At 31.8% G+C, this 22,139-nt stretch overlaps 1 protein-coding gene across 1 annotated transcript in view; it reads right to left on the bottom strand.

The window, feature by feature from the left end:
• Positions 1 to 1,506: 1,506 nt before the first annotated feature.
• The window catches only part of LOC132741571 (uncharacterized), a 54,872-nt gene continuing 34,239 nt past the window's right edge, over positions 1,507 to 22,139 (bottom strand). Inside the window, exons 6-7 of the mRNA XM_060729774.1 lie at positions 3,564 to 4,583; positions 1,507 to 2,737 (exon numbers count right to left, since the gene is read on the bottom strand). Coding sequence (XP_060585757.1) covers positions 2,283 to 2,737; positions 3,564 to 4,583 — 1,475 coding nt within the window. The 3' untranslated portion in view covers positions 1,507 to 2,282. The remainder of the gene's footprint in view (positions 2,738 to 3,563; positions 4,584 to 22,139) is intronic.

Below are 22,139 nucleotides of genomic sequence, written 5' to 3'. Positions count from 1 at the left end.
GTTAGTCGAGCATGCTGTTACCTCTGACAGCTCTTGTCATTATCACTGCTATGAAATACGTAAATTAACAAAATAAATAAAGTCCATCAAGTAACGACGGTTCATGGCCGGTATAGTTTTAGACGCGCCTATTTTAATTCTTATTTTAACATTTGTAGTCCGTTCATAAAATAGTGAAAATTATCGATTTTTATACGACGGTTTCAAAAACGGGTCGTATCATAGTCCCTCCCCCTCCCTGATGCACGGAGCATATCTCCTACACGCATGGAGGAATTTTAATGAAACTTGATACAAATGTTTACCACTATGAAAAGCTATGTCTCTCATTTGAACCAGCTCTCTAGGTTAAGGGTCAAGGTCAAACTAAGAGGTTATTGAAAATCGCTTGTCCGGAGCAAAACTTCTACATACATGGAGGGATTTTAATATTACTTGTCATAAATGTTAACCATTGTAAGGCAGAGTGTCGCGTGCAAAAATATGGTGTCTGCTGACAAGGTCACATTTTGAGCGATTGAGTGATTTCAATGAAACTTCACACAAATGCTCACCACTATTAGAAGCAGTGTCATGCGCATGAACTAGGTCTCTATGTCATACCTCAAGGTCACACTTAGAGGTCATTGAAAAACGCTTGTCTGGAGCAAAACTTTTACATGCATAAAAGGATTTTAATAACATTCATCAAAATAAAGATATTTTGTCCAGAGCAAACCTCCTACACGCATGGTTGGATTCTAATGAAACTTCATAGACATGTTCACGATTATGAGAAGAAGTGTCACATGCATGAATCAGGTCTCTAGATTAAAGATTGAGTTCACACTTAGAGGTCATTGAAAAATGCTTGTTCGGAGCTGAACTTCTACATTAATCGGGGATTTTAATGTAACTTGGCACAAATGTTCACCAATGTGAGACTTATTGCGCACATAATCCAGGTCCCTGCTACCAATGTCAAAGTGGAACGTGCTGGTGATGTGCACAACTAGGGATGGTACTGATCACTTCTGTAAAGTTTGGTGGAAATCCCAATAGTAGTTTGACCTGTGAATGCCGGACCAGCTTAATGCGGACGAATGGACAAATGGACAAATCAGACGGGAGGGGACGACCTGACGGACGGACGGACAAACAGACAGAAGGCGAAGACATAATTAAATAATATAAAGTTTAAGATGACTTTTATAACATAGTCCATTACACACCTAATACCATAAGATTTTAAATAACACCTAAGAATACAATTTTTGTATTTATGAACTGGATTATATAAATTAGATAATTTAGATCCGATTGTTATGAAATGTTGATTAAATGATGAACAAGGGTAAACGACGTTTGATGAATGCAGCTATATAATTATAATGTTATAATTTAATTTACTTCAACAATAAACAAAATATAACAAGATCTCAGTTACTGTTATTAAAATTACAATAAGTTTAAATAAAAATCCAATGCTTAATTTAATATGCAAAATATGGAAAATTACGCAAATTAACCAATACTTGAGAGAAACTGTTTAAGTTAAATAAAAACATTTATTTTAATGAAAAAATGGTAAATATAAGACAGAAAGATAAATTATTTTAACATACCTGTTTCAAGATTTAAATTTGAAAACAAAAGTACTTTATTCTGAGACAGTCATGATAGAATATTCCCTGTTCAGTTTATAATACAAGCACGTTAAACAGATTTATTTATTAAGGAAGATATTGACACATTTGAAAAGAAAAATGAAATTAAACAATAACATATTCAACGGATATATGATGGCATATCTGACTAATATTTCCTAAGGGCCTAAACTCCCTTGACCATACAAGAAGTATTGTAATCACCTCTGTTATATTTACCTTTAAGCAGAATATATTAAATTTGCATTTTAATTTGTAGATTCAATTTTAAAGATAATTTAAGCTTGACACATTAATGTAAAATGTCACAACAGTAGACATAAAAATATTCAAGTACACAGTGAAATAAATAAGACAAGAAACTTAGGTCAGAAAGTCAAGTTAGTATTGATTAATAGATAAATTATACATTAAAGTATGTCTGCATTAATTGTTTAAGATTGACATAAAACAAAAATATGCAAGATAAATTTATATTAAAACACATATCTCAAAAAAGATATAACACAACCTCCTTATTTATCAAACTTTACCATCTGGTCTTAATAATGTTTCCAAGTTTGAGTTACGTTGGGCCGTCGGAAAGAAGGTACGGCGAAATCAGAATTATAGTAAAAAGAAAAGCATTTAACATATTTATTTTTCCATGTCTTCTCCATTGTCGTCCGGCGAAAGCTGTGTACATTTCGGTATGAATCGGTGCATTTTTGATTCGGTACAACCAAAAGCTCTTAGAATATCACATATTGGCGTGACAAACACGCGGCGACTATTCATACCTCCTGCAACAATACCAATAGCAATTGAATCCTGTCCTCCTTCAGTCAATACCAATGCGCCAGAATCTCCGTGTTCTGCAAACGGTTTCTCTCCTATCTGAAGAACTAGCAGTTGATTCATTAGGTTAAAACTAAAGCCATGACAATCTCCTTGCATTTGACTTTTACGCACTACTGCGCCCTGTAAGGCAAAGCTTCCTCTTGTGATTCCGGAAATCATGCCAAACTTGTACACTTCAGTCCTCCGTTTTATTTCAGATGTTTCACAAACTGCACCAGAATTGAAACATAATGGATTCCTTGCATCAAACCCTGACGAAAATGCAATAAATAAATAAATATATAAATTTAATTTACAATATTAGATTACAAAATTTAATTTAAGAATAACAACCTTTTTGTGTGTTTCTTTTTAATTGCATTGAGCTTTTTGGCGGGTCATTCAAAGATAGACATTTGTGCTTTTTATTTCTTTCAATCACATTATGTAAACCAGAAAGGTCGGTTATTGCTTGTTGTCCACAGGCACGGAGCTATTTGTGTTTACAATTTTATTTGTCCATGGTTTCAATTTAGATCAATTAATATGTCAGTGTCAACAGGTACTAATAAAGTATTATTTATAAATTTTTGTACACTATTTTAAATGCTTAATTAATCTTTTGTAATAATCATGTAAAAATAATGTACTTTGTAGTTTCATTTAATTCTATAGTTATTCCCCTTTAATGTGTTAATTATCTGTTCTTTTAATTAATGTAATTTCAAGGTATTTTTGGTATACTATTTTAAATGTTAACATGATTTTTTTGTACATGTTTAATAATCATGTAAATGATTGTACACTTTGTAGTCATTTCATTCTATAGTTATTTTGTTCTATGTTTGTAAATCATCAATCGAAGTTCGAAAATTGGATTATAATAAAATAAAAAAGTTAAATTCATTTTAAATTCTCAATTCCAGACCTGCACCTTCCATTTTCTAAGTCCCTACAGTCCAAGAGGTACTGCTCACATCATAGTGCATAACAATGAAACTTTAGCGCATAACCAAAAAATCATCATGCATATCAAAAACTGCATTTTGCTATTATATCTACGCATATCATAATGACTCATCTTCATAATCTTCTTACCTGCTTCAAAATCTGTAAATGTCTCAGGAAAGCTTCCACTTTTTGGTTGTCTTTTTTGTATGCTTATGAGTGCAACTTCCATTCCAGATGTACAAGAACCTCCTATGTCGTAAAAAGCTTGAACAACTTCACCAAACGCCGACGAACGTTTACCAATAGGCTGATAAACCTTCTTTCTCAAACAACATTGTCTTTTGTCTTTCATTTCCATAAGCTCAGCAGGACTATAAACAACGTGTGCACAGGTTATTCCACATAACCCATGCGTTGAATGGTCAATAAATCCCCCAAGAGTACCCCCTAAAACACCATTTGTGCTTAAAACGTTAGCATGTATTGCTAGACCAATCTTAAGATGTTCATGGTACTCGTTTGGTCCATTCATAAATGGTTCGAATTTTCCCTCCAAAACATCTGTTGGGAAACCATTGACATTCTTTTCAAAAGGTGTCTCGTTTAGAGGTATACACCCTTTCACTGTTACATATAAAGCTATACAAGGTACTTGTTTGATGTTATGTTGGCCTGTCTCGTATCCAACGGACTTAACAAAGCTTGGCAAAATCACATTAATGTTACTATGTCTTTCGAGAATGTCTTTAGCATTATCGTTTATGCATTTTCTAAGTTTTTCAAAAGTCTCATTATCGAACTGACTCATTGTTTCATCTTTTGTTTCATATTTAGCAACAAGGTCACCCTCAGTACTGACATCATTTTCACATCTAATACAGTATTCATAATCTTTGAAAACGGAAAATGTAGATTTCTTTTTTACAATAACTAGAAAAATAATAGATTCAAATTTTTCTTTGTAAGACGGAAGTACGTCGATTACATTCTTATATTGCTTCTTTATGTGTTGACTAATCGTATTGCAGATATGTGAAATGAGTTTTGAATCCCTTCCAAATACGTGACATGCCTTGTTCAGTTCACCTTTAAACGGATAAATCTCCCTTTCTAGTAATATGTTTGCATCGGATTCACTTTTTCTTTCAATACATCTATCCCAAGATTCTGAAAGGTATAATAGTGTTTATCCGCATAGCAAAATTAAAATACATTTTCCCATTGTTACCAATGGGATTTTAAGTATAAAAAGCTCAAGCTGAATTAGTAATTTTTAATTCAAACATTTCTAAGAAAACAAAATTGTCAAAAATCCGCTTATAGAACTTTTTAATTTGTGTCTAATATGATAAACAAGATCATCAAGGAAAGGCAGCGTTCAACGAACTTAGCCCCCACCCGACCCAGCAACAGATCCATAAGACAACATAAATATTGTAAAGAGTATTCATAATTGAAGAAAAAAAAAACAAGAGCACATATGTTTTCAAATTGCAACCATTGCTTGTTGATACTAAGCAGACCCATTTCTCGTACAAGAGAATTACAAGCTTATTATTGTTCTTGGCCCCAAAGAACAATCAATTCTGTTATTTTCTTATTTTCTCCAACTTTGATCTGGACAAATAGGCTTTCGATTAGGCTAAGCATGTAATTCAGTCAATGAAATGCGTCCATAATGTTTGAACACAAGGTGCACACGATGGGGTCTTTTTCTGTGCGTTCTATGAATTTCGTAAACTTGAGCCAGTTGTCTGTTTTTTTCCCTATTATATACCATTCTTGAGCTATTCAATCATTTTATCTAGTGTAAATGTTTCTATTCTACTTAAAGATATCCTATGCTAATCCTTTGGTTAAACGCTTAATTACACAAAATTATATAAATCTGGAATTCTTGATTAAAACATGTATGTCTTATTCGAATAAGAAAATAAACAATCTATACTTAACAAAATTTGTAAGTGTGCATGTACAATTGGTGTCATAGGTATATCAATATTTTCCCGATTTTCAATTAATGAAGAAAACAGACACATTATCACTGTTCATTTAGTTATTTTATTCAAGATACAAATTTAAGACGTATATCTAAAACATGTGAGTGCATGTCCAAAGTCGATGTTGCAAAATAATGTTCTCACACCGTGTGTGCCCACCCTGACAGTTGATTATAGCATGGCAGCGTTACTCATCAATGTTACATACCGTTGAAGATAATTTTGGGGGTAGATTTGCCATTTAAAACTTTTTGCACGTATAACTCGGCAATACTTGTGGCACTGCACAAATCCTTCGACCTTGACGATTCACTTCATCCTATACGTTTCTATTTTAATTAGGTTTGCAGACTTTGGAAGTATCTCCATCACGTTGATATTGTTTGCGTTAACAAAGACTGTTGTCGCTCTCGTCGAGACGGCTAGTGCGCTATCTTGCAACAACCGTAACCATGTGTTGTTTCTAAACATGGGCTTTACCTCAGTGTGGAGAAGTTAGCGTTAATACAGAGCGGTGGTACGATTGCGGTTGATGAACACAAATTAAGATTTGTGATGCAAGGACAAACCCGCCCTACCTACTTTCCCTCCCCATATTTAGCTCGTTCGATTAGCAGATGTCGTTAAACCCTGTCCCTGTTGTCAGTTCACCCATGAACGACAGTCATTTTTTTGTTTGCAGAATCCCTTTAAATCTGTAAACAGAACCTGATAGTGTGGTGCCCAGTGAATTAATACAAGGGCTATCTATATAGCATATTGGCGAGCGATCGAAAGCGCTTTCTAACGGCCTGTGCAGAGATGTTTCATCCGTGTGTTCAGAGCATGTCTGGCCGTAATGAGAGCTGTACGTCTTCTCTGCTGAAGATGGAATCGTTCAATGAGATTTTATTTTGCGTTTGTTGTTCATTCGTTCGCGTGGTCGGCGAGGAAGGTAATCAACGCTGTCAGTTGCTCTGTCTGTTACAAGTCAAGTCAAGTCAAATAATTTAAGTAAGCCAAGTTACATTTTGGCGGTACAAAGTACAGAAAAGTAAGATACATACATGATAAATTATACATATGCATAATTATTTATCAGCGTACATTATTTCAAACAAATGTATTAAGTAGATTCATTTCTCAGTTGCATTGCTGAATAAACAACTTTTGCTAAGTTAACAATTACATTTTGTTTCCGTATATTTCATTATTGATATGAATTTATTTAAATAAGGTCATGAGCAATAATATCTAGGTAAACATGTTTTTCTTAAGTCGTTATAATATGGACATACTAATAAGAAGTGATATTCAGTTTCAATTTGTTTCATATTGCATTTTGTACAGAGGCGTTGGTTTCTTTCAATATTTCTATGTCTACCCTCTTCAATAGCTAATTTGTGCGAAGAGCACCTAAACCTTGATAGCATTTTACGATGTTTTACATTATTAATACAACTTAAATATTTATCTTGGATAAATTCAATTTTAAACAAATTATAACTTTCTAACTTTGAGAAAGTATTAAGATCGGCACACCATTGCTGTAGCTGCTGATCATAAATTCTTTGTATAATAGTATTAACATGCACATGTGAAATATTATCATTATTCCATAGATATGAAAAACCTAACTCTGACACCATATTTTTAACATTTTTTGACCAGCTATTTAACAAATTACCATTTGAATCTTTTAAAAATACCAACTTGTATAAAAGAGAGTTTGGGGATTTCATGATTCTGTACAAGTACTTAACAATTCTGACTTTCGCAGAACTAATAATGGAAATCGTCCAAATTCACCAAGAACCGCTGATGTTGTAGTTTGCTGACGTACACCAAGAACTTGTTTTAAAAATTTCAAATGTACCTTTTCGATGTCTGGTGCCTTATGAAAACCCCATACCTCTGAACTATATATAAGAATCGGTAAAACCATGCTATCAAAATTTTGATTTTTTTCTGTGACATTAAGGGAAATTGATTCAAATAGAGAATTAACAGAGTATAGTGCTTTAAGCGCTTGATTAGATAACGCCTTTTGGGCTTGATAAAAATTCCCATTAGACGATTATCTAACACCAAGATAGGTGAATGACTTAACAACGCTAAGTAACTCATTATTGTAATATACCTCTACATTTTCATTTCTATTTCCAGATTTAAAAACCATAGCAACCGTTTTTCTACATTCACCACAATTACCCACTTAGTACAATATGTATGAAGTTTATTGAGGAGGCATTGCAATCCTTCCTTAGAACTAGAGAATAAAACTGTATCGTCCGCAAATAATAGTAAAAATATTTGTATATTATCTAATGAAAATGTATTAACATTATTTATTTGTACATTTTCATGCATATCATTTACGAAGAAAATAAATAACAATGGTGAGAGTGGTTCCCCTTGTTTTAAGCCCATATAACTCGCAAAATTATCTGTCAGGCAACCATTTGCTCTTACCAAGATTTCACACAATTATACATACTTCGTAACATTGTTACAACTTTATATGATACACCAGCTTCAATCAATTTAAACCATATTCCATTTCTGTATAACATATCAAAATATTTTTTGAAATCAAAAAATGATGCATATACCTTTTTCTTTTCATGACGTATTATCTTATTAATAATTGAACATAAAACAAAAATACAATCAGTAGTACTTTTATCTTTCCTAAAACCATACTGGAAATCATTCAATATTTCATTACTTTCGGCCCATTTACGTAATCTCATGTCTAACAATATTGAGAAAAGTTTAGAAAATATACTAGTAAGGGTGATACCCCTGTAATTATTGACATCATTTAGGTTACCCTTCTTGGGCACTGGTACAGTAAACTTTCTTATGGTATTGCTTGTAAATACATGTGTTGCGTAACCTTCAAAAGATACAGGCATGTAATTACTAAATATAAAATATGCATTTATTTGTTCATTTGCGATATTAGTTCAATTTTAATGACTTTCGACTTTTACGATGCGAAAGATTTAAAAGAATTATAAAGAGCAGCATGCCTCCAGATGAGCAAAAGTATGTCAATAAGATCAAACTTAAGAAAAATGTACATATATTTTAGAAAAGGTAAAAAAGTTTCAAGATTCAAGTAATAATTTACATGTTTTGTGCGATTTACAACTAATTTTTCAGTATTTATTACAATATTTCTACTACTAACGCATTTAGGGTTATTTTTGCCTATTGTAACCTGTTTTTGGTAATTTACGTGGGTTGCTTGTGTCATTGATAATGTCTTAACTGCTTCCTTTTGGTTACTTCTCAATATTATGCTTTTTAATACATTTTCAAACTTTGGAAGAAATATATATATCTGGAGACATGCTGCTTTAACCAAATAAATAAATTTTGTTACCAACCTCTGTTTGGTGTACACAAGCATGGACCAATCCACTATGGCTATTTCACGCTGTTCTACAGATAATGTACGCATTTGGTGGTTTTTGTGATATGTAGATCACTATCGTATCCGAGTATACCATGTGTAATTTTATTTCACTCTTTCTAACATTTTCTCATGCATTGTTTGAATTTCGCTCGTTCAATGTTTGACGAGCTGTATCATTACAATTGAAAAGAATGAGCACGGAAAAACTTTGGATATGCAGCCAATAGCCAGAACACAATATTTTGTGAAAATATTATGAATAATAAAAAATGTAAGGACATAAATGGTGCACACTTGAAAGATTTGTTATGTGTATAATGGGAAGCTGCGTTACTTAAAACCTATCCAGTTTATTTAGTTCTTTAAAAAACACACCAAAAACATGAGGTCAAAGATGTCCATAGATAGCTCTCCCGACCCATTTCATTGTAGATCAAGCGATATCAAAAATAAATATCAGAAATAGGTCAGCTGATATCAAAATTCAATTCCGCATCAAAAATTATATCCATAGTTTATTTTAAATTTAAAGTCTGTCTGTTAAGAACGAAATGTGTCAATATTATGAAAAGTAGGTCAGCTGATCAAAATTCAATTCAACATAAAAATACTTCACCTATGGTCAAAATTTGAAGTCTGTACATAAAAACAAACAAAAAGTGGGTCATGAAATATCTAAAATATCAAAATTAGGCCAGTTAATATGAAAATTCAATTCAGGATCAGAAATGACACCTCTTGTCCAAATTTCAAGTCTGTACATAAAAAAACAGAATAGTCAAATGATCTCATTAATATCAAAAGTTGGTCAGTTGATATCAAAATCAAATTCGGTATGAGAAATTACAAACCTGGTCTAAATTTCAAGTCTGTACAAAAGAAATCAAGAAGTAGGTCAAATCAATAATAACAGCTCAAAATCCAATTTAGCACATAAAACAGATATCAGTGCAACAGTCTGTTCCAAAATTGATTGAAATGTTATTTCTCCAAGTTTGAATTCAATTCAACAAAAATAAGCACACAAAAAAAACAATGAAAACCTAAAAGCAAGAGGGCCATGATGACCCTGAAATCGCTCACCTGTATATAGAACCCCTGGGTGGGGCCAATTTTAACCCACGGGCTTTTATTTGAACCAACTTGGTTAACACCCATTTAAAGATGTTTCATGATAAATATCTAAGCTCTAGCTCTTAGAAGATTTTAAGTTTTTACTATACACATATAGGGAAAAACCATGACCCTTCCCCTCTGGATGGGGCCAATTTTGTCCAAAGGCTTTTTGAGTTATGCTCTGGACAAAAATTAATTTTGAAAAATAACAAAGGGCAATAACTCAAAAATTATGCAAGGAAGAGTTATCATTCTTGTGCACTGCACACCTCCTGAATAAGATCTATGCACCTATGAAGTTTCATGTTGATATCTCATAGGTTTTTTGAGTTATGCTCTGGACAAAAATTAATTTTGAAGAATAACAAACGGCAATTAATTATACAGGATAGAGTTATCATTCTTGTGCACCGCACTCCTCCTCAACGAGGTCTATCCACCTATGAAGTTTCAAGTTGATAACTCAAATACTTTTGAGATATGCTCCGGAAAAATGTCGGACGGAAGGACGGACGGACGGATGGACGGACGGACGGACGGACGGAGACTATTACTATATCCCCCGCCGCCTTTTCGGCGGGGGATAATAAAGAAATGAAAATCTACATAAACCACCTAAGGATATAGATACTCATTGTATTTCAAGTGTTTTCCTCTTGACTGTTTATTCTAAATTAATAATGAAAAACTAGAACTATCGCTGAATGCGATTTATAACCAAATGTCCTTGACAGAAGACGACTTGCAAAGGTAGTTAAGGGAATAACTTTAATACACAAATACATATAGATAAAAAGAAATTATCTCTGGTGTAAAAAAAGACAAATTGTACAGGTAATAGTATAAATATATATTGTCAAATCATGTTCGAATCAGTTACAAACAAGTACAAAAAATGTGCACATAACAGATACCTTACCAAATCATTCCTGCGCACAAATCATTTTCTATTTAGATTAAGGAGTAGTGTGCATTATTTCGGATGTTTTGCAAATCATTTAAATTTGCATAATTATACTTATCATATGCACTGTCCATGACAGAGGGGCCAGATATCAAATTTAAAAAAAAATGCTTTCACTGATGCCTACCTGGTAAGGAATGTAATTCAAATACAAACAAGACTTACAAGACTTGTAAATGTTAAGTGGCATGACTGTAGTGCAACATTTGTTTGAAGACAAAGAGGAAACTTCGTTCATAGTCCCCGTAATAGGTAAAATAGATTCGGGGATCCATCCACTATTTTACTTTACAATTTATTATAATGTTACAAAAACATACGGGCATTTATATCATACATAATTTTACAATATATACAATACACAGAAGATAAATGTTCTCTTGGGATTCGGAGTATTTCATTTCCACAAATACAAAAACTGGATATAATATACTCAAGCAGTTAATTCAAAAATATACTATCTATTTGCTAACATATCAACTCATGAGTACATAGATTTTTTAACTTTTCTTTAACTAACTATTAAAGATCCTAGCTTTAAATTGCAGACGAGGCCTTGTATAGATGGTATTATCTCCCTCCTCTTGCACAAGAATATATATCTTTTTAATTCTTGACAAAAAAATATTAAATTGACATTGGTCATCTTTTTGATACCCTAAAATGAATGTCTTACAATCAACCTCCCAATCAACATTATATCCTTATAACAATTGTTGCACATCTTATAACAAAACAATTCCAGAATTTAAACTAGAAATGTGTCGTCACGCCACGGATGCCCCCGCATGCAGCCAAAATTTCAGATGTTGTAACATTTAGTTCCAAATTTGTTTGCACAAATTATTTTTTTTTCATTTGAAGTTCAAAGCCCTTAAAACTATTCAATGTTAACACAAACCATTTTTATACAAAGTTCAAGGCACTAAAACTATTTAGTGTTAACCTTTTTTTAATTGCATATTGCATATTTGTAGACAAAATAATGGCTACATACATTTCCAGAAAAGTATGAGTGCTGAAACTTAAAATTTAAAACTTTTCCAACATTCAAGAAAGATTACTTTGTCCAAAAGCAATGAACCACGACCGAATTAAAACTTGAACTGCTTATTCCTAAGATGTATCTATATGTCAAATTTGAGTTGAATGTGTACAACCATTGGGGGAGATAATGAATGGAAATTTAAAATTTCTGATATATTTCAAAGTTCAACAGGGAAAACTCAGCTATCATCAAACCTTGCCCAAATTCGAAATTGAATATGTACAACTGTTGGAGAGATAATAAATGGGAACAGAAAATTAAATTTTATCAAAGTTAAAGTAACATAACTCTGCCAAAAATCATCGAACTATGAATAAATTCAAAATTGGTCTGCGCATTTCTTTGACATATCTATATGTCAAATTTGAGTTGAATGTGTAATACCGTAGAGGAGATAATGAACGGAGACTGAATATTTCATATTATTTTCAAAGTAAAAGGGGCATAACTCTGCCAAAAATCATTAAACCATAACGAAATTCGACCTGTATTTTCTCATGACATATCCATTTGTCAAGTTTGAGTTGAATTTGTACTACCGTTTGCGAGATAATGAACGGAAACTGAAAATTTCATATTATTTTTAAAGTAAAAGGGGCATAACTCTGCCAAAATCATCGAACTATGACCAAATTCAAACTTGACCTGTATCTTCTCATGACATATCCATATGTCAAATTTGAGTTGAATGTGTGCAACCGTTACTAAGATAATGCACGGAAACTGATGATGACGGAATGACATAATGACGAAAGGACGGAATGACGGAAAGATGGAATAACAGAAGGACGGAACAGAGTAACACTATATGCCTCAGCCATTATATGGCGGGGCATAATGACATAATGTCTCTTTTTCTTCTTTGCAGAGAGTGCATTTAACAGATTGTGTGAATTTCATTTTAGGCAATTTTTTCTATTTTTCTTAAAATTTTCTGTGAAATTAGTATCTACCATTTTTTCTCAATCTACATGAAAATTTATACCGAGCAATTTAAAAGCTCTGCAACCAAGTTTAGTTTCCACTTTGTTTAATAGATCTAGTACTATATTTGTGTAAGCCTATCCATATAGCATGTGCTTTTTCAAAATATACCTTAAGTCTAGAATATTTAGAACTTGTGTGGAGGGTATCTAAGGTTTTATTCAAAGAAGCTTCTGAACCATCTAATAATAGAGAAGTGTCATCAGAGAACTGAGTTACTTTATATCCAACATCATTAATATTGATGGGGTCTACTTGACGACAGCCTCTCCCTATTTCAAAGAAGTCAGAGAGAAATCCATTTAACTGTACAGCTGTTTATACAATTTTCATAAATAAAGTTATCCATTGTTTAAACATTGAACAAAAGTTGAAGAAAGAGAGTGTGCTTTTTTATGAAATTAAAAGACAAGGTATCAAAAGTTTTTTCAAAATATGTCATCAATAGCATTCCAGGAATCTTAATATGTTTTATTCTGTGTAGTTAATCATGACATCATATAATAAACGTATGTTCTCACCAATAAATCTACCTGTTTGATCAGAAGAAATATATGAGTCTAAAACTGTTTTTAACCTAATGGCTATTGATCCTGACGCTAATTTATAAACAACATTTAAAAGGGAAATTGGTCGCCAGTTTTTTAAAACTTGTCTAGGCTTGTTATCTTTTGGAATGCAGGTTATAATTCCTTGCTTCTGAATTACTGACAATTCTTCATTTCTTAGCCCAAAATTAATTGCTCTCAAAACAAAATGACCAATATTTGACTAGAAAACTTTTTAAAATCAGCTGTAAAACCGTCTAAGCCTGGACTTTTGTCATTTTTCATATTTTTTTAAAGTGTTTGACAGTTCAGAGAAAGATAGGAGTCCGTCTAGACTATTTAATTGTTCTCTTGATAATTTGTATATATCATTTGTATTGTCAAGAAAATCATTAATATTTCTATCCCCAATAACAACAGCATTACTATATAAATTTCTGTAAAATGTTTCAGTCTCATTTAATTTTGATTTCTGGTCATAGATAAAAGACCCATCTATATTTCTGTAAAATGTTTCAGTCTCATTTAATTTTGATTTCTGGTCATAGATAAAAGACCCATCTATATTTTGTAGGTATGGAATTATTTTACTAGCATAATTATATTTTACTAAATAACAAGAAAATTCACTTGGTTTTTCCCCCTCATCTATATATTGTGCTCTTGATCTTATCATATGACCCCTTATTTTATCAGTTCTTATACTTTCCAGTTTTGAATGTAAATCAGATAAAGTTTTCTGATATTCTTCAGCTATGTTTGTCTCTATGTCTTGAATTTTATAGAGGAGACTGTTTTCTTCAGAATTTCTTTTTTTTTTGGTTTTGTAACTAGAAAAAGAGATGGTTTTGACTCTTATTTCCATTAACAGGGTTTCTAAAAAAAAGTTGATCATCAATACTAAATTGTAAATCTTCATTATTGACATTTTTCAAACAGTCAATATTATATACAGGCAACAAATCCTGCAATATTACATCATCTTTCTTATCATTAATACAATTAAGATATTTTAAGTCACATTATAAAGAATTATTAAATTTCCATAAACCTTTCCCATGTACAATATTTTGTTAATCAATTTTAAGAATTATGATAGAATGGTCAGATCTATAGCTTACATCTTTATCACAACCTCTTACATGTGGTAATAAATCTTCAAAAATAAGGAGAAACTCCAATCTGGCTTCCTGAATTGGATTTGTGCTTCTCCATGTAAACTTACTGCAATTACCATTTAATTCCCGAAATGGATCAAAGAGACGTTTTTGATCAATGTAATTGAACAATACAGATATAGAATTTTTTTATTATTTATAGATTTATAGTTATCATAATCTAGTTCTATATCTTGTACTAGATTAAAGTCACCACACCAAATAAATGTATTATTATTAAGATCATCTTTTAAGCGAAAAATAATTTCATAAAACTTTGGCTGGTCTGTATTTGGACCGTAGACATTAATTAATGTAAATTGTTTTGAGTTTACAGATAAATCTAAAACAATATCATTTCCATCTTCATCAACAAAGGATTGATGAACTTTGAGGTCTAACTTTCGTTTAAATAAAATACCAACTCCTCGAGCATTTGATTTATAGAAGCTAAGATAGCATTCAGCATTCCACTGATTGTATAAATGTTTCTTCATATTTTCGGTAAAATGCAAACCTTGTAAACAAAATATATCTACTTTGCGATCTTTTAAAACAGATAAACACATCTGACCTCTTTTTCGTATCATTAAGCCCTCTTCGGTTATAAGACAATATCTTTATTTCAATCATTTTCAAAAAAATAATCACAGTTTTCTTAAAAAAATAATCTACATTCAAAAACAGTTCATTTTCCATACCTATTTTATAGCATTTAGAATGTCCAGATATCAAAACAGTGTAAGTGTGATAATGAAATAATTATGCGTAAATAGTGTGTTGCCAAGAATAAACAACACAATGAAAATTATAATAAATCAACTAAAAAAATACCATCAAATATAATTCAAAAACTACAAGTGAATATAATGTGGATTAAAATCTTTACTGCTAAGTACAAATTAATTTGGTACATTACTAAACATTATTATATCTTAAAAATAACTGCATGCTTAATATACCGATATGTAGCAATGTATTATAACATAGTCACAAAAAAACAAGGTATTTATTTTCTTTTTTCCAAGAACACGGTGTCATCATGCATTTATCTTAATAACATCAAAAAATGCTTTAATTTTATACAAACAATTAATTTTAACATTTGAATTCATAGTGGATGATAAATCAGTTTAAACTAAATTATATTCGGATCACATTCTTAAAATAACAAACCAGTATTAGAAATCCTACTTGCAACTTCATAGGATGTTGAATACCATATCTTACCCAGTGAGTCTTACCATCCCACTGACAGTAAAACTCCTCCCCGATTAAGGAAAAGGATAGAAGTTGACCAGCAGAAAAACTAAATACATGTACATATTTATGATGATAAAAATATCAAAGCATGTATATTTTCTTTTAAACCTACAATGCTACTCACTTTCTACAAATATCAACAACTAATCATTGTAGGAAATATTAAAATCCACATGAAATAAGTCAAATCGACTTTATTTTTCAAAATGTCCGTTACATGTTTCGCGGTGGTATATCATGTTTAACAAGAAAGTCATTGATGCAAAGCATCAAATGGCGTCCAAGCAAGAAATGCAGCAAGTGACGGTGACATCTGATGACCAGATATTCTTTTAAACTTTTCAATGGTTAATTGAATTTTACCAGATTTGTACATGTATATCATAGATGAATGGACGGACGAAAGACATTGTTCATCATGAAATTTAGTCGGCTTGCTTATAAAAATATAAAATAAATTTTTTGAACATACAAAACAGTAGTCAAATTGAACAAAATCTATTTTATATTTTAATTGTAACAAATATACAAACAACATATAAAAATAGTAACAAAAGAGACTAATATTGTAATATAACAGGCATTTTTTTCTATCAAATTAAGAAATATGGTTTCTTTTGATGCATTGGACTTAAGATACAGTAGCTATATTTTAAGTCTCACAAAAATACTGAAAGAAGAACACACACTGGAATGAAAAAAATTCGGATGAATTTCTAAAATACCACATTCAGGATTTTTTTGTTATACGCGTTAACAAAAATAATGGTACATTTAAAATCATGAATAAATTTGCTTGGCATGTTGATATATTGATTCATTATTTAAAATTGCTTCAAAATCCTCGACTGACCCACCAGTGTGTTTACATTCCTATCAATAAACCCATAACAACTCGACGAAAGTTTCTGTTGTTTAAATACTTGTTGCAGTATTCGGCAAATCAACATTCCACTCAAACCACCATAAAACCGAGTCCCTTCAAATAAAATGGAATCAACTTTTAATAGCAAAAATTCGGGACACCAGGATCGATTTAAATAATCAGGGGAGCTATTAATTTACTTTAATTTTGTTTCGATAATTTATAAAGGGTGCAATTTATTGTTAAATATGTTTGCATTTTATTCTGCAAAACTCTCAAGTTCGTTCAATTACCATAGCGGTTAATTAAACTACTTTTATAAATAGATTTTCGGACTTTCTCAATGTTACGGTCATATCTATTTATAGCTTTTCCCCCGTTCTCATTCATTAATATGACATGCTGCGAATCACCGAAGGGGAGACCAATATCTGATTTTACATAAAATAGAAATCGAAAAGAAATCGTGCTTCCGAATTAATGTTTTGCTGAAAATCGAAGGGATTAATTGATAAAAATCGGCGTCCATGGACAAAAGCAGTGAAGTTAAGAAAATAGCATAATTATGTCAAAATGTAATTAAGAGTGGAAAAGCTTTGCATACCGAGCTATTATATTTTATACAGCTTCAAGTGAATATTTGTTCTTGTTTAAGAAATATTATAGTAAATAAATTTAAAGACATAAAAATGGACTTAACTTTGTCAAAATACAATACAAAGTTATTCCCCATTGAATTTAGTTATGAAACTTGACCTGCATATCTTACTTGTGGCGCTTCGTATCAATTTGAAGTTTCAAATGATTATCTGTTCTAGTTTTAGAAATATTCAAGTACTTGTTAAAATTTCAGAACATTTTCTAAGTCAATTTTTGACCTTCAAGTGTGGCCTTGACCTTAAGCTGGCAAAGGGTAAAATGGGTTCTGCACATTGCCCATTTTAGTCAAGTTTGAAGAAAATCCTTCCATTATTATAGAATTTATAGAGCGGAAACGACATATTGTCTTGTAGTGAATGTATGTTAATCTGAAAAAGGGGCATAACTTTGTCAAAATGCAATACAGAGTTATGAAACTTGACCTGCATATCTTACTTGTGACTACTCATACACTTTTAAGATGATTCAAGAAAATACCTGTGCTAGTATCAGAAATATTCAAGTACATGTAAAGTTTGATGAAAATTATTCCATTAGTATCGGATTTATAGAGCAGATGCGACATACTGTCTTATATTTGATACCATCAATTGTGACCTTGACCTTGAGCTGACACATGGGGAACATAGGTTCAACACATCCTCTTGTTGAGGTGAACATTTGAGCCAAGTTTGAAGAAAATCCTTCAATTGGTATAGGATTTATAGAGCGGACACGATAATGGAGACAGACGGACTGACGCCACAAAGCGAATCCAAAAACTTGTGTAACCGTACGGCACTTTTTAAAAATATATGATAGTCGAAAATGCATATGTTATTTGTGCCTTTAAACGCGGATTTTAACCAAGTCCCCGCATTTGTCCTCGTGCGTTCACTTTAATAAAGATGCTCCGCTATTTTGTAAAAAAATTAATACGAAGGTAATAGATCTACAAGCGTTGTAATCTTGATAAAAGTGTCAAAATTATTGTTATAGCGTCGTTGTTTTTCATAATTATGATTTGTTTTATTTGTATGAAAGATGAATTATTAAATCATTTTTTTGTTAATTATGCACATGAATCGAATACAAAATCATAACGGCAAATGAAGCTTTTTCATAACGGCATGATCGGAGTGGAATAAATAAATTAAAAGATCATTTACATCCAACATTCTCGCGCGCTTTTTAAACACTACCTCTTAGGTAGCATCTAAGGTTTTCCATGTAATAATAGTATAAGCTTTGTCTGTTGAGGGTCCGGTATTTCGACATGGTGATCTTAAATTCGACACCCTAATTAAGGTTTAAGAAATATATTAAAATTTCAAATAATATAAATGTAAATGAAATCAAACAATATTAATAACACTTTACGACCCAAACAGAATTATGAAAGAATATTGTATTAAAAAGAACAATCAGTTCATCTCTTTAATTAGTAAAAATGTGCATGTGTAGATACATTTTTTGTATGTCTTACACACATAGTTTAATTATAGATAAAAAGGTTAATTATAAATCATTGAAGCGGTGACTTCAAATTTAATTGCGCCTGGCAGCAGTGCACATTATGTACTACGGACAGGCTGTATAGCGGAAACACTTCTTTTTAAGATTAGTTCTATTAGTTTAAATCATAGTCCTTCTCTGAATACATAATCTGTAGAGTTCATATTCGTCATTGATAATAATTAATTATGTATCTCTAATGGCCCAAAGTCAAAGTAAGTCTGCCACTTAACTAAGGGAGCCACCGAGCCGGTGTAGCGTGTAGCCTACCAGTATTAAAATACCTGATACCGGCAAATGTTTTATTCAGGTAAATAGTCTTCTTAAAATGTTTTTCTTCCATACATAATCTAAGACGTGTTTATTTTTACTTTATAATAGATTAGCATGTAACATGTAGTGTTGCAGTCAGCACGCACTGTCTGGATTCAAACCAGTTGTTACATTCCCACTAAGCTTATGAGTCATGGCTTAGACTCCTCGGTATGCCAAATATCATTGCCGTTTTTATCTTCTTTAATATTACACCAATTTGAACCATAGAAATAGGGTTCATCAATTTGGATGGGGAACATCTGCAATATTTCTTTTCATAAGATTGACTTGATATGTATACACAATTAGGCTTCAATTTGTAATTTAAAACACTGTAATACCTATTGCTGCCGTTCATTTTAACCAAATACATTGTATACCTGCTTTTCAGAATAAACAACATCACCATACATTTCCATTACATGTTACTAATGGAATGTTTTTTTATATGAGAATTCATTAGGGACATCAAATACCTCAATAACGAACATCGTTAACGGAGTAACATTTATATACTCTAATACTGATTCGTCCACAGCCAAATGCAATATACGTACATGGAATGTCATATTTGGTAAGTTTGATTTAAGTTAGTACTAAATTGGTTTGATTCTGAAACATGTGTCGAAATAACGAACCTCCTTTAAAATTTGGTTCCTGAGTTCGACACTCACGCCAGTTGGACATTTTACTCTAGATAAGCTGTTGAAGGTCCAGTTTGAAGAATAACTTCAATAAGTGTGTTTAAAAAAGTTAACAATAGCATAATTTGACAAAAATTAAGTAGTATTTTTACTGTTATATATGTCGACCTCTTACACGTTTCCCTAAGAAGCGACTATTTTATGTTTTAATTTTCGAGCCACACTTTCGTACTAACCAATGTCAGCGAAAAAAGTGCCTATGTGGTCTGAATTTTCTTCATGACGCCATCAAATGAATGCAAATGAATGATGGACATAAATATCGATCAAAATATCAGTTGAAATGCTTAATTTTAATATTTCATGATGTTTGTAAAAAAAGTGTCGTATTAATGGGTATGTCGAATTAAGGTGCTCTTGCTCTACCACAGATGAAGATAACATCTATGTTATAGATATATGTCTCTACTAAAAATTGTAAATTTATCTTTCTGCATACTGCTGATTGTTTACTTTAACCAGGAAAGGAAACTAAAATGCAAAGCCTTAGGTCTGTGAGGTAAGTTAAAGGTACCATACATAATGGTTTAGCAGAATTGTTAGTTTATATAGTTTAGCTGATTTTCTGATTTACCCATAAACATAAGATGTACCCAAAACATAGACTTACACGAATTGAAAAGTAGGACGAGCCGAAAAGGGGGCGAATCAGCCGTAATGGGGACGAATCGTTTTATTATTGCAGCAAGAATATGAAAATAAATATTCTAAAATAAAACAACAACAAAAATCACACACACCTTTTTGCTTATCTTTTATAACGTTTACAAATACGGCCTTTAAATCTGAAATTTTTAATTAAAAAAAAAAAACTACTTTCAGAGCACTATCATATGTGAATAAAATATATTTTTTTGCTGTGAACGTCCGGGAAATAAACAAAGTGGTTAAATGTACAATAGTCTACAATTGAATCGTAACATTTGTTTTTTTTCCGCTGAAACAAAACCTACTGCACCTTCTCCCGACGACGATTTAATGATTTTCGATAAGTTAAATGTCCTCTATAGGAAAATAAAAATCACACTTACCTGACAATCGTGATACAAAATGGTGGCTTGTTGGTGAAAATATTAATCAATAAGATAACTTCTAACATAGGTCATTGACAAAAATAACGCGGTAAATGTTACTATATCACTGATTGGGTAAAATTTTACACTTCTCATCACGTGTTAGTAGTCAATTGTGTATACGGTGTGTATGAAGTCCTGTAAGACCTATAAGACCTATCAAAATGAGGACTTCCAAATTTTTAAAGGAACAACAGAAATCGTATTCGAAGAAAACCATCTGAGGACTCGTGTGTAAGACCTCTTTCTCAAACACGTCCTCATACGGTAGGTAGTTTTTCTCGCACAGGTCCTGTGAATGATACCTGAACACACGCACACACACACGCACACACACACACACACACACACGCACAAAACAACGACAACATGACTAGTGTCACAATCTAGAAGGAAATGCGACTCGTATTTTGATGAGTTTTAGTAGAATGTTGTAATAGACGATTTAGAACATTTGTGTGCTCATCAGATCACCAGATAAATATAGCACTGAATATACTGAACATGAACTAATTTGTGATAAAAATAGCAATTTGAAACAAAAATGGCTTTTTACTTCCATACAAACACAAGTCAACTACTAGTGAGGTACTTGCTAAAATGCAAAAGACGGCTCAGGTATATGGACAACGGGTTTCTGAGGCGGATTTTATTCTTAATGAGCCTTTAAGCCTTTTCCCAAAATGTAGGACTGATCAATTACGTTTGGTTTTATAACTTTTCCATCAAAGCTTTCCAATCCTAAAATATATTTTCATTGTGGAATATCCGAATAAATAAAATGAAATTGCTGTTATTAATCTATATAGCGTGGTTCATCAGGTTTTTTTCATTTGTTTTCATGATAAATACTATTTTTATCCTCAAACAAATACACAGGTGTGTGTTTGGCTCTGTTTTTTTTTAAATGAAGCACAATGTAACTACATAGATTGTATGTTTTTACAACATTGATCTTTATAAAGTTTCGTCTACATTTATTCATTTTTTTTCCAAATGCATTGGTACATACATCATGTACATTTGCGTATACATCATTGTCACAAATTTTAAAATGGAGGTAAATGTACAATATTCATTGTGCAAAACGTTACATTAGTTATTCCCCTTCTAATGTCAAATTATCGCC

This window comes from Ruditapes philippinarum, unplaced genomic scaffold (assembly GCF_026571515.1).
Source record: "Ruditapes philippinarum isolate M1 unplaced genomic scaffold, ASM2657151v2 ctg1149_1_1_1_1, whole genome shotgun sequence".
NCBI lineage: Eukaryota > Metazoa > Mollusca > Bivalvia > Venerida > Veneridae > Ruditapes > Ruditapes philippinarum.
Note: the sequence above shows the minus strand (reverse complement) of the source record. Positions and strands in the feature narration are given on the sequence as shown.